Consider the following 13,363-nt stretch of genomic DNA (forward strand, 5'->3'; position numbering starts at 1 on the left):
CAAGCTGGCAAGCTGTAGATTACAAATGGGATAACCAGGGGGTTATTACACTTGAGCTTAAGATGTGACCAGATCCTGATCTTTGCAGGTACTGTGAATGCTCGTTCAGATTAGTTGTAGATGAGTAACTTGACAGTTCTAGGACACATGTAGAGCAGAACTTGAATTAGCAGCATGCCACCCCACTTTTGGTAGAACTAGCAAAGATGAAAAGTCACTACAGTAATGTACTTGTTGGGGATCAGCTGTTCAACTGATTGAAAACATTGGGTTCTTACACTGGTTGTTTATAGGAAGGCTGTGGTGATTGTCCATGTTTATAACTCAGATTTGTTTGAAATTGTAGGGATGGAGTGTTTGCTAACTAGTATTCTTGCTGAGTGCATTCCATCTGTTCTTCAGTTGCCAATTCATCCTACTTTTGACATGCTAAAAATGTTACTAAAAAGACTAGAAATAGCTTGCACTGTGTATCTAAGAGATGGACATTTCAATGTCATCATATTCTAGGCATCTGCAGTGTGGTAGACATTCAGTATCGACATATACAGAATCATTGTTACTTATATATCCAGAATTAAAACTCTGGTAGTTACTGTAATTCACTTTGATGTCTCACTTGGCAGTAAAGACTACTATTCTAGATGCAAAAGTCCATTAATTCAAAGACATATTAAAGGTTTATCAATAACTGGTTGTGCTTAATGATTATTTTTAGTAGCGGGGCACTTTTATAGAGAAAGCAGATGTCAGTTAATACTGTGTATCATTTTGCTGCTATGAGCAGAATTCATAGCCTTTAACACTGATTTTTAATTGCTGAAGATAATTAGAACCAGAAGGAGTCATGTATGTACCAAGCAAATGCCAATATTCTTGGCGAAGCACTCCATGTTAAATATATAAATAAGCGAGCTAATGCATTTGTCGAGGTACCATATAGAAAATAAATTTGTTTATTCTGTTTAATAAATGTTTCTATTAAAAGCATTGAATACAGCTGTGTAATTTTCACTGGTTTCTGCAACTGTTTACTAAAAATAGCATTACTACTCAGGCACTAGTAATGTTTATGTTTTACTAAAATAATTGTTTCAGTAAGCTAGTGGCTATAGTTGAACTGCTTAGCAGTGCTTAAACTTAGGAACCAAAGATTGAAAAAGCACATTCAGTCCTAGTTGTGTAAATTTCTGTAGTAAGGCTGCTGTTAAATATGATGGAAGAATGAGAAAAGCCACAATGTTTAAGAACACTCCTTAAAATGCTTCAGTTTTATTAAAAAAGCCCTCAATGGGTGTGTGCTAAAGTTAATCATTTATAATGTAACCTCAGACTTCACCTAATAGCAGTGTCCACAGGGTTACTCAGATGGTAGAAATTTCTAACCAAGAATGTAGTTTACAGAGACAGTAGCTTGAGAGACGATGCCAGACACTTCATTGACCATTTTACAATGATGGTGGTGATCATACCGGAGACATTGACAATCTCATGCTAAAGCTCAGCTTAAGGTATTCAAAGCTGTCCCAAATGCATTATCTTGAGGGCGTTCTGAAGGGGTTGTATAGTACTTCAGGCCTGAACGGTGCAGTGTCTTGCTGTTAACTCTGATAATGCTGTTTCTACTATGGCAACACAAAATACTTGGTATTCTCAAAACAGTCTAGGAAGGCTCATCAGCCAAGTCACGTTGATCGAAGTACCTAGTGGAGGGAAGTGGAATATGGTAAGAAACCTCTAATGCAACATACTCCTTACTTGGCTCTGAGTTGTTAGGCCCCTTACTTTCTAGCTCTTCTTTTAGTGTTTCTATCAATCATATTTACAGCTTTGCAGTTCAAGGGCTCATCTGAAGAAACCAATAAGCTTACTTTACTCTTGGGTTTATCTTAAGTCCTTTTAGCTAGGTATATTTGCTACATAAGCCCAGGGTAATTGACTTCCACTTTAAAAGAATCCGGGTTAGGACAAGAGTAATCTGCACATACTTTACTGTTTTATATAGGTAACCTGCATTACCTGCTAACTAAGCAGATTATCAAGTTCAGAGCTGATATTTGTTCTTCATTCTTGTTCTCCTGAAAGGGAAATAAATATTAGAACAGTTCCCGTTACCTGTGTCCAATAGAAAAGCTGTTACATGCCATGTTACATGCTTGTAGTCTTCTCTTCATTCTCAAGCAAACTTAGGACACAAAAAAATACTTACCAAGACTTCAAGAACTGAAAAATCATCCTCCTAATAATTTTAAGTTCAGCAAGTCCTTTGCATAATGTTGTATTAAATCTTACCTCTAGTATTCTGACTTCTGAGCATCGTCTTGCCAGCTGTCGAATAAGGGAGTGAGCTTCAGGTAGCAAAGGTTTTTCAAGGCATGCCAACAGCGCATAAAGCCACCTGCCCTGTGCGGATTCCAACAATAAAGTTTCAATTATCAGCATTTCCTTGAAGTTTCATGCAGTCCTTATATAGACCAGGCCTAGAGCATAGGTCTCAAAACAAAATTGCATTCAAGTGGTACTGCCAGAATTGAAAAGTTTGAAAGCCAAATTAGACACTACACAGTAGAATTTTGTGCTTTTAGATAAGTTTCTTGTGAGCAGTACTCCTGGATGTCCTGATATTTTTGGGAGTACTGGCCAAAATACAAAGTAATACAGCTTAAACTATTAAAGTCTGAGTGAATAATTATTTTAGTAATATCTAAAGATTATTACTTGGCCATTAATTTTTAACTTCACAAACTGTGGAAAAACATTCCTGAAGAGTGAATGTATCGAGTCAAATCTTTGTGGAATTACTGCTGTTAGATCAGCTTTAAGATTTGCACCACCGTGAAAACATGTCCTTTGCATTTTACTTCACTGAATTCTACTGCGTTCTTACAAATGTAACTTCTGGTACCAGTCTAACTTCTTAATTTAATTAGAGTATTTAGTAGCTTTCATTATGGGAAGAAACTAAAAGTCAATATGCATGTCCTCTGCAGCATATTGGTTAATAAGAAAACAGTCCTAGAGAAAAGGACAGAATGTGAAAAGCCTTTAGGTGACTAAAAAACGGTGAAACTGTTTAGTATTATGGAAGTAATTTTTCATTACTGTTTTTGCTTTGTGGTACTGAATGAGAGGAGATGCACCTACCAAGGTCTTTTGCAGATACGATGCCATTACATAACTAGTCAATCTAGTTGTGGCCAAACTCTGTGCTAATGTGCCCTGTCAATCAGAATTTCTTACTAGGTTTGATTTGACGCCATACTAAGGCAACTAAGCTTTCTGGTCAGTGCTGCACGTGGAAAAATTAAACACGTCTTTGCATGTGCTGTACGTGAAAAAATTAAACGTGTCTTTGCATAGACATACATGTCCAAGCTAAAACGGAGGTGTCAGTAAATACAGCACGCAGCATCCTGACAGCTTAAACTGGTCAGAACCAAAACTGCTGCAGTCTGACCTGACCCTCTTCTCTCCCCAGCGTTGATACTCATCCAACTTGGCGGATTAAGTTAGTGTGGGGAGCAATAAAAAGGAGAGGTATTTTTGGCAATAGTTGACAGATCTGTGTCTGTTATGTTCTGTATTTAGCCTTCTAAAACATTCTGTGAATACTTATTTTGGTATCTAATCAAGTAAGTTTTGAAAGTAACTGTGATACATGCATCCAAAGAGCTCTTTAGAAACTAAAACAATTTCATAGATAACTATGAACAATTTATCCCTTGTTTAATGTGTTCAGGTGCAAGTAGTTAGAGTAAAGTAAAAATTACCAGTTCTGGGGTAAATTTTTTCTCTCCAAACCAGCTTATCAGGTATTCTAAGACACTGGTTACTGTTGCCTTCAAAAGAGGAACAGAGAGAGACAATACAATACCTGCAATGTTTTGTTTTGCTGTCCCTCTACCCAAAAGATTATATTACATAAAAAGCAATGTGATCTGTATAAATATACACATTATATATTTCTGCTCCACTGTGATTCCATATGGTACTTATTCCAGGTTGAAGTTCCATGTAAGGGTAAAGTAAGCATTAAAGAAGCAGTTCCTGGAAAGAACTTTATAAAAAATGAAGTAAATTTCTGTGTTAACAAGAAGTTATGGATAAGTAGCTACATATTAGGAAAGAGGCATCACACTGACTGGCTGTTTCTGTATAAAGGTGACTAGTGGAAAACAGTACTAAAGGAAAGGTAAATGTTATTCTTCTAGTCTTGCAGTGTATGCAAGAATTCACAATCAAGTTAAAGGACAGTACTTAAAACAATAAGAAACCTTAAAACACTGTCAAGCACCTAATGAGGCATTCAGGAAACAGTCAATCATTAAATGTTCTGTAGAGAAATTACAAGAACAAAATATTCTTAAAACTGGTCATGATAAATGTTCACTAGTAGAGTTGTTTGTAGCTGAAGGTGAGATAATGATTACACGTTTTCTTTGCAAGTGTACAGTGAATAGCAGTTATAATAAACAATTCCCTACTCTAGCACAGAAAAATAGATAAGACTTCTGCAACAGATAGAATATGAGAAATAATGACTTATGCAATGTCATTATGCTATTCTAAGAGGTAGGCTTACCTGATTCAGTCTGCTTACAATACTTAGCAAAGGGGGAAAGCCCACCTGAAAAAAATCAAGTTGGAAAATGCAGAGACATTATCATAAACATTTTTCACAGAATCACTAAGGTTGGAAAGGACCTTCAAGATCATCAAGTCCAACCATTAATCCAGCACCACCGTGTCCCCTAAACCATGTCCCCAACTGCCACATCCACACGTTTCTTGAACACTTCCAGAGATGGCGACTCCACCACCTCCCTGGGCAGCCTGTTCCAATGCTTGACCACTCTCTCAGTAAAGAAATTATTCCCAATACCTAGTCTAAACCTCTCATGGCGCAACTTGAGGCCATTTCCTCTTGTCCTATCACTAGTTAGTTGGGAGAAGAGACCAACACCCTTGTTGCCACAACCCCCTTTCAGGTAGTTGTAGAGAGCGATAAGGTCTCCCTTCAGCCTCCTCCAGACTAAACAACCCCAGTTCCCTCAGCTGCTCCCCATAAGACTTGTGCTCCAGACCCCTCACCAGCTTTGTTGCCCTTCTCTGGACACACTCGAGCACCTCAGCATCCTTCTTGTAGGGAGGGGCCCAAAACTGAACACAGGATTCAAGGTGCGGCCTCACCAGTGCCAAGTACAGGGGCACAATCACTTCCCTACTCCTGCTGGCCACACTATTTCTGATACAGGCCAGGATGCTGTTGGCCTTCTTGGACACCTGGGCACACTGCTGGCTCATGTTCAGCTGGCTGTCAACCAGCACCCCAAGGTCCTTTTCTGCCAGGCAGCTCTCCAGCCACTCCTCCCCAAGCCTGTAGCGTTGCATGGGGTTGTTGTGACCCAAGTGCAGGACCCTGCACTTGGCTTTATTAAACCTCATACAGTTGACCTCAGCCCATCGATCCAGCCTGTCCAGATCCCTCTGCAGAGCCCTCCTACCCTCCAGCAGATCAACACTCCCATCCAACTTGGTGTCGTCTGCAAACTTACTGAGGGAGCACTTGATGCCCTCATCCAGATCATCGATAAAGATATTGAATAGGACTGGCCCCAGAACCGAGCCCTGAGGAACACCGCTTGTGACCGGCTGCCAGCTGGATTTAACACCGTTCACCACAACTCTCTGAGCTTGGCCATCCAGCCAGTTCTTTACCCAGCGAAGACTAAACCTGTCTAAGCCATGAGCCACCAGTTTCTCCAGGAGAATGCTGTGGGAGATGCTGTCAAAGGCTTTACTGAAGTCCAGGTAGACAACGTCCACAGTCTTTCCCTCATGCCCTAGGTAGGTCACCTGGTCATAGAAGGAGATCAGGTTGGTCAAGCAGGACCTGCCTTCCATGAACCCATGCTGGCTGGGCCTGATCCCTTGGTTGTCCTGCACATGCCCTGTGAGCACTCTCGAGACGAATTGCTCCATGATCTTCCCTGGTACAGAGGTCGGGCTGACAGGCCTGTAGTTCCCAGGATCCTCCTTCCAGCCTTTCTTGTAGATGGGTGTCACACTGGCAAGCCTCCAGTCTTCTGGGACCTCCCCTGTTAACCAGGACTGCTGATAAATGATGGAGAGTGGCTTGGCAAGCTCCTCTGCCAGTACTCTTGGGTGGATCCCATCAGGCCCCATAGACTTGTGGGTGTCCAGGTGGCTTAACAGGTCCCTAACTGCTTCCTCCTGGATTATGGGTGGGTTATTGTGCTCTCCATCCCCATCTTCCAGCTCAGGGGGCAATTTTGTTCCAATTTAGAACATACTAGCATGTTATTGTGATGCTCAGACATTTGTGGTCATTGGAAAGTCTATTCTAGGCTTTGAAATCTATTAATAAAAATCTTCAAGCAAGTTTAAGAGAAGGTCCAGTCAAATTTGGTATTAAAGAACCTTGCTGTTACTATTATTTGTTAAAGTTTTGTTTTTTCAAAATGATGCCGTGAACAGCATGTTTGTAGGATGGCAAGTATGAGGAGAGGAACCATGTATCACCATTAAACAAAACACTAAAGCAGACTTATGCAGAAAGCTTTCCATCCAAGTTCAGGGAGCAAGAAAGTAGTGTTCTTTAGCTGATAACAGATCAAGGAACTCTTCAACTTTTTGACTGAAGGGATAGATTTGTTCTCTGCTTCATGTACTTTCCACTTCAAAGGGAATAAAAATGGGACTTTTTTGGTTCACCAGAGAGCCTACTTTCTATTTAGCACAAAGCGGTAATAAGCAGTAGGAATGTTTCTGGCAGTTATTCTTGAAAACAGCCATTGATAATTAGATAGAAGTCCTGTGCTCACCTTTATGTAATCAATTCCTAGATGTTCATTATCAGATACTGCCTCTATTTCTGAGTATACTCTTTCACCCAGGCAGAACTTCTTCCAGCCTTCTTCATCCTCTGATGTTGGCTGAAGTAAATAAAAATAAATGAAAACTGTGAAACATTGCTATCTTGGAGACACTAAAGGAAAGACTTGATAATATTCACAAGTTGTTGCATTAAACTATAAAACTATAACCACAAATTTAATGACTGGAAAACATGCTGGGCAGCACTGTTATGAATTCTACTCACCATAGTAACATTGCTGTCCAAATGTTGTGACCGCCAGTGCTTTCTGTGCTTGTTCAGGCTCTGGATAATTAAAACAAAGCCAAACCACAGTTTAACTTTGCAGTTACTTTATCCTAGCCATAACTGCTCTTCATTATTTTTAAAATGTATAAAAAGTATATTTTAAGATGTTCTATAGATCAGTAGAGGCATAACTGGCTAAATATTTCCCATGCCTCTTAGTATAAAGACAAAAACTAAATTGGTCATGCTGGGTTTTTGGAAGTAATGTCAAAGCTGAAGGAATTTTAAAGTCTACTACATGAAGCTTGAATAGTCTTCTAGACTTTTCTTGGTATAACAAGCTTAAGAAAAAACAATTGGTGTAATCCAAAAACACACATAAAGCAAATATCCTGTTTCCAACAGTGGTCTGTATCAGGTGTCTACAGAACTGTTAGAAAGAAGGTAAGTGTGCTTTCCTACTATATTTCTTCTACCTGACAGGGATGCCATCTAAGACAAATTGGCTTCCTTGACAGTTTCCTGTACAGAGGTGTAAATTTTTTGTAACAGAAGAAATTTTTCCCTAATCCAATTGTTACTGTAGCAGTAAAAATGACCACTAAAATGTTGTAAGTAACAGTAGCTTGTTAGTGTTTGACAAGTGACTTCTGATGCTCTTTTTCTGATCCTTTTTTAGGATAGTCTCATACTTCACAGTGTTAATTCCAGCACAGATGAAAGGACAATTGATTTGTGTATGAAAGAAATTCCTGTACAGTGAATATGCCTTTAGATGCCAGTTTCTTATTTCTACTAGAACCTTAGATTATGTCTAATATACAGTATGCAGTGTGATACCTTGTAGAAATAGGGGCTAACTCAGTTAATGTTTGCAGTGTAGATGCAGTAGATCTACACTCCACCTCCACTGATTTACCATGATTTTTATGTAGATATCTACCTCCACTGATTTACCTCCCTGAAAAAACAGGGTAAATGAGCTACAGCAGCTTCAGTGCAGTTGGTTATCGTTCAGTTACTTGAGGTATTCCTACAATGAAGTATCGATGCACTGTAAACATGCCTTCCACAGTACTGGAGTCATAAATTCTCCCTACCTACATCTTTGTTATGTTTTGCATTTCATGCTGTTTAAACCATGGGTAGAGAGAGAGACTGCTCAATTCTCCATTTTTGTTCTGTTATTTAAGAGCAGGGTGCAAATGTGGTAGGAAAGATTTAAGTCCGTGCTAACACCTTACAAGCACATTTTACCAAAGCAGTGTTTCTCCTCATAATGGGTGCCACCACTGTCAACAGTACCCTATATGGACAGCATGTTCTACATACATGAATCTCCTGTTGGGTTAGAATCCAGTTGTTTTTCAGTTAATGTTGAGTTCTGCAGAACATTCCTGCTGGCACTGTGTTTTAATATAACTGCATAACATCATAGGGATTTTTGTCCTCCCACAGCTACTCTATATCATTTAATCTAAAGACTGACTGATATTTTTGCTTAAGTTGAAGGAGAATTTTTTTTTTAAACATTACCCTCTCAATTTATCAGAGGTTTAAAAGCCACACAGTATATACTCAATTTTTTTTCCAGGAACTTAAAACATTTGACTACAAACATCTGTTGTACCATAAAGTCGTAACATTTCTATACTACATATAAGGCTGTCCCCTGTAAAGCACAGATGTGCTCTATCTAGACAGTGCAAGTCCCCTCACACACACCATTTTGTACCTGACGAACGGCTGAGAAATTGGCCACTTGCTGCTGCTGCCACTTGAGTGTTGGAGAGTATCCTTCAGGAGCAGGCTGACATCCAGAAATCTGAGAAAACACTGGCAATAATTATAATGTAAAGAAAGCTTTATAGGAAGAATCCTTAAGAACAAGAGAATCGGTATATGTTTACTATCAGGTAAACAATATCCTTTAAATCCTTATTTAAGAAAGGTAATTTCATGACCACATCCAAGACTGACTTAACAATTGGTTTAGACAAAATTTCTTCTGTTTGACTCTTCTCATATGCAAATAAGAAGGAAAAGAAAATATTCAAAATACATTGTCAAATAATTATTTAAGGTAATCTTTTTAGCAATTGTTCTGTCTTAACTCCCCTCTTGATAAAAAGCAGGGTGTTGTTTCCCTATCTTGGACAGATGCTATGGATCTTAGGCATTCTACTTTCCAAGATAGTAAGTTGAGGAAGACAGAAGACCACAAAAATATTAGCTCTGACAGTTAAGTAGATATAACCTCTTTAAATATTAGCATGAAATAGTTATTAAAAAAAAGAGAATCTTTATACAAATGTTTTAAGAATGCCACTACAAAGAGATGAGACGAGTTAAGAGAATGGTCACAGAAGTTACATAGTCATATATCAGTACTAGAAACTTTTCTTGAGCAATCTAGTAATGAAATTTGAGATCGTACAGTTTTCACTAGACAAAAGCAAACTCGGCCTCTTGAACTATTTGAAAGTAGATTAAAAACGAAGTTGGCAGGGTAATGTGACAACAGAAAAATCTGCTTGGACAGTAAGAAAAAATTCTGATAAAATATTCCACCACAAAGGAAAGAAGTGATGCTAGAATTTCATCTAACTTTAGTAAAGCTTAGCTGCACTTACTACCCTTATCCTAGATACATATTTAAACCTAAATATAGGTATGGAGATATCCTTCTTCTAAAGTTTATGCATGTTTTATGATTAAATATTTGTAAAATTTAATGCAACGTTTGATTTCCTCACACAGTAAAATAGTCTGCTGTGTATCAAATAATAGGGATATTATCAATGTAAATCAGTTATAAAGACTGCTGTTAGCAGCTGAACAGCTGTTTCTTCAAACCCAAACATTTAATTCTGTAGATGCTTTTAAAATCCAGTAGTGCTATTGTTCAGTTATGCCAACCACTCCCCAAAATTAGTACAAACATTATGATATTAACATCTTACCCCTCAAACAAAAGGTTTTTTCAAAACAAAAGGTGTAAAAGCTCTCAAACTTACTGAAACGTTTACTGTCTGCTTCTTTCTCAATTTTTTGGGGTCTATTTGTGCCACGACCACATCTGGGCATCGAGCTGCTTCAATCCTACAAGACAAAAATCAAGTGGCTCCATTTTTTCCTTCCTGAAACAGGTGGTTATATGCCGGACGTCTCTGAAATACTGCACCTGCGGAAATCTTCAGGTACCTAAAACACTGGCCATACCAGCAATTCTTACAGAAGGCTTGACTTGAGAGTTACAGATCAAGTATTCTCAGCTGCCACACTGCTAGCTCAGTTGCTACTCTGGCCTGCTCGAAGCTTGCTTGCTTCCTAACTCGCCTGAAGTGCCGCTACGCTTCCCGCAGCAGCGAGACCTCGGAAGGCCACCGCTGCTGGTACTGAGAGCCAAGAACCGGACCTCTGCCTTTCTGTGGAACACAGCAGCAGACCCCTCCGAGCTGCGGATCGCCGTGGAGTGGCGAGCCTGCCGGAGCGCGCGGGGCAGCGGGCCGCGGCCTGCAGCAGCCGTTACGCAGCCCTACAAAAGCAGCCGCCTCGCAGAAAGTGGTGAGTTTAGACCCGATGCCGGACGGGATCCCACCGCACCGGTAGCGCTGGGGAAACAGCTCTTCTGGCTGCGGCTGGTGGGTGGTTTTCGGCACGTCGCAGCCGCCCTCGCGCAACCCAACGCGAAGCTCGGCCCGGGCAGCACCGGCGCCCCGGCCCACGGGTGGTCGGCCCTTTCACCCCGCCACTCACTGGACGCGCTTCAGATATTCCTGGGGCGTCCTGGGAGGCACCGTGGGGTCGAAGTCCTCAGCCAAGTCCCAGTCATCCACCGGCAACAGTCGCGGCATCAGCTCCTCCACACCCGGCTCCATGGCCACACCACCACAGGCGCCCGTGCTCCGCCCCGCCTCGCCCTAGCGGCGGCGGAGGCGGTCGCGGCGGCCGCGACGCATGCGCGGTCACCTGACCCGGCGGCGCTGAGGCCGGCCTGCCGCGACGCAGGCGCGCTGGGGGGCGGTACGAAGCGGCAGCTGCTCTCGTGAGAGCGGCGGCGCCGAGCGGAGGCCTAGGGTGGCGCAGGCATTTCCTCGTCGTGCCGTCCGTCGGCGAGCGCCATTAGCGCCTCAAGGAGTGCGTCCTGGGAGCGGTGCTGCTGTAAGCACCTGAGGGCCTCCCGTCTCCTCTCAGTCCTCGCGCTCTGGCGTGGAAGCGATACCGTGAACGCGCTGTGTGCTTGGGGCTGCGCCACCGGGAAACGCTAAGCCCTGAGCACCGGCCTGCTCTGGAGGTTTTAGCAGCCTTGAAAACTTGAGGGGAATAAAAGGAAGTTTGGCCAAAGAGCAGTGCAGAAAGTGGTTGTGCTGATTTACTGCCCATCAAGTTGGGCCTGTTTCTGTGGTGAATTGATGTAAACCTTTAATAACCATTTTTATTAGGCCCTGTGCCATCATTCTGATATACCAATTGTTTTTGCGAATGGTTCTTTAAAACTCTTTCGCTAGTGTTTCAATTCTCCCTGTGGGCAACCAGTAGTAATGATACTACTTGTCCCTTCCTTGAAATGCTTTGAGATCTATGGTTGTAATTAGTTACAGGAAAGTTGGTTGCTATAAATTTAAACAGTTCTCATTCTGGAAGGGTCAACGCCTGAGTTTTTGTTTCATTGCTGTATGGGCTTATTTAAATGCTATTAAGTGGGAGTACCCACATGCCAAATCAAAAACAAGGTAGCATTAGCACAAAGGGGGGTTAGTGATGAGTTAAGATCAAAAGCAGATGGATAATGCTGTAATAACTTACATTGCATATTATGAAATTCCTGTTATGCAAAATGTCAATCTGTATATTATTTTTTCCTATTAGTTCTGCAGCATGCTAAGTCAGTTTAGTGCTACCCACAGTCCCTCTAGTAGATCAGAGTAGCTCTAAATACTTCTGACATAAGTTTAAAAAAGCAATGCTTTTTTCTACAAGGCTGTATTTTAGCAGTTCTGAACGAACATCTACCCTAACTCCTCCTCTCCACTGGCTTTTGTTTGCTTTAAGGTGTTTCCAAAACCACCTACGTGGAACAGAGAGTTTTAATTCTGAAACCCGGATCTGACATCCTAGTTGAGTATGCAACAATTGCAGTCATCACTTGAAATAAAACTTGCTTAGCTAAAACTACAGTGATACCTCTGGAAAAGCTGACCAATGGTCAAGACAAAAACTTCGGTGAGTCCAGCTATTAAAAGTTCTCTTCTAAAACTTTGGTAATATTCAGAACTACTTTTTTTTTATTTGTCATGAAGTCAAGAACTATGAACAGAAAGAGACTCCACAGATAAAAATATATGTTAAATATACTCCCTATCTTCAGAGGACTTTTTCTGGAACTTTCATGGATATTTTTTAAGCAAAGTAACATATTTTTAATTGCTACAGGTAGTCTTCCACTGATAATTAAATTGTTCCTAACAGGTTTTACCAATTATGTTGATGCAGTGGCTAGCAAATATGACTCAGTGGAGGAAGAGGAAAAAGGAACTGGAAACGAATGTTCTTTTTCCTTCTCAACTGCCTAGGCTTTATGGAAGAGTAGTTTTCTGAAGAAAAGGTGGGTTGCTATCAATGGATATGCACCACTGACATAAAAAAATCTAACGCATAAACTAAAAATTCTGTGTTGAGAGAAATTAAATACTTTTACTGTACATTCTAATACTAAGAGATAATAGAATATTTTGTTATAATGAATACATACTGTGTTAGGACACTAATTCTTGTTGTAGTTTTTTGCTACTTGCTTTTCTCTGTGGTCTGCACCATCATAACAGCTGCAAGGCATTTCTTGAAGTTTAGGGTATCGGATTGAGTCATTATGTAATGAAATTTAATTCTGTTAATGACTGATTAAAAATACTGTATACCTTTTAGTTGTACGGAACCTTCAGAATAATATACTTTCCTGGTCTTTCTTCTTCCCTTTTAAGTGTCAGTTGCCTCTTTTTCTCTTGTTGCCTATAGTGTTCATACTGCAGTTCTGACTTTGGGACTTGCCTCTTTTTGGTGTAACATTCTGAAAATGTTTGACAGCGTTTTTGAGTACTTTTGAAATTATAACACTGAACTGCTTTCTTTGCATCTGTTTAAAGTTCATCCTGTTGTGAGTTTGTGGGTTTTTTTTTTCCCGTCTCCGCCCCCCCCCCCCCCCCGGAAGTTACATGGCCTTGGCAAGCTCCTGCT

The 13,363-nt window shown here is 40.7% G+C and overlaps 1 protein-coding gene across 2 annotated transcripts; it reads right to left on the reverse strand.

Moving 5' to 3' along the window:
- Positions 1–1,663: 1,663 nt before the first annotated feature.
- Positions 1,664–11,013, reverse strand: GEMIN2 (gem nuclear organelle associated protein 2; the record flags this gene model as incomplete). 2 transcript variants are annotated; one of them, XM_082000328.1, is made up of 10 exons in its annotated part: positions 1,664–1,703; positions 2,020–2,078; positions 2,293–2,403; positions 3,771–3,839; positions 4,583–4,627; positions 6,846–6,956; positions 7,124–7,183; positions 8,862–8,951; positions 10,144–10,228; positions 10,886–11,013. In XM_082000328.1, 10 exons carry the CDS (start codon positions 11,005–11,007, stop codon positions 1,664–1,666), a joined length of 792 nt encoding a protein of 263 aa, XP_081856454.1. The 2 variants fall into 2 exon arrangements, with proteins under 2 accessions (XP_081856454.1, XP_081856453.1); XM_082000327.1 differs by having other exon boundaries at positions 2,020–2,075; positions 10,886–11,007.
- Positions 11,014–13,363: the final 2,350 nt, after the last annotated feature.

This window comes from Phaethon aethereus (assembly GCF_964289735.1).
Source record: "Phaethon aethereus genome assembly, chromosome: 5".
Classification (NCBI taxonomy): Eukaryota; Metazoa; Chordata; class Aves; order Phaethontiformes; family Phaethontidae; genus Phaethon; species Phaethon aethereus.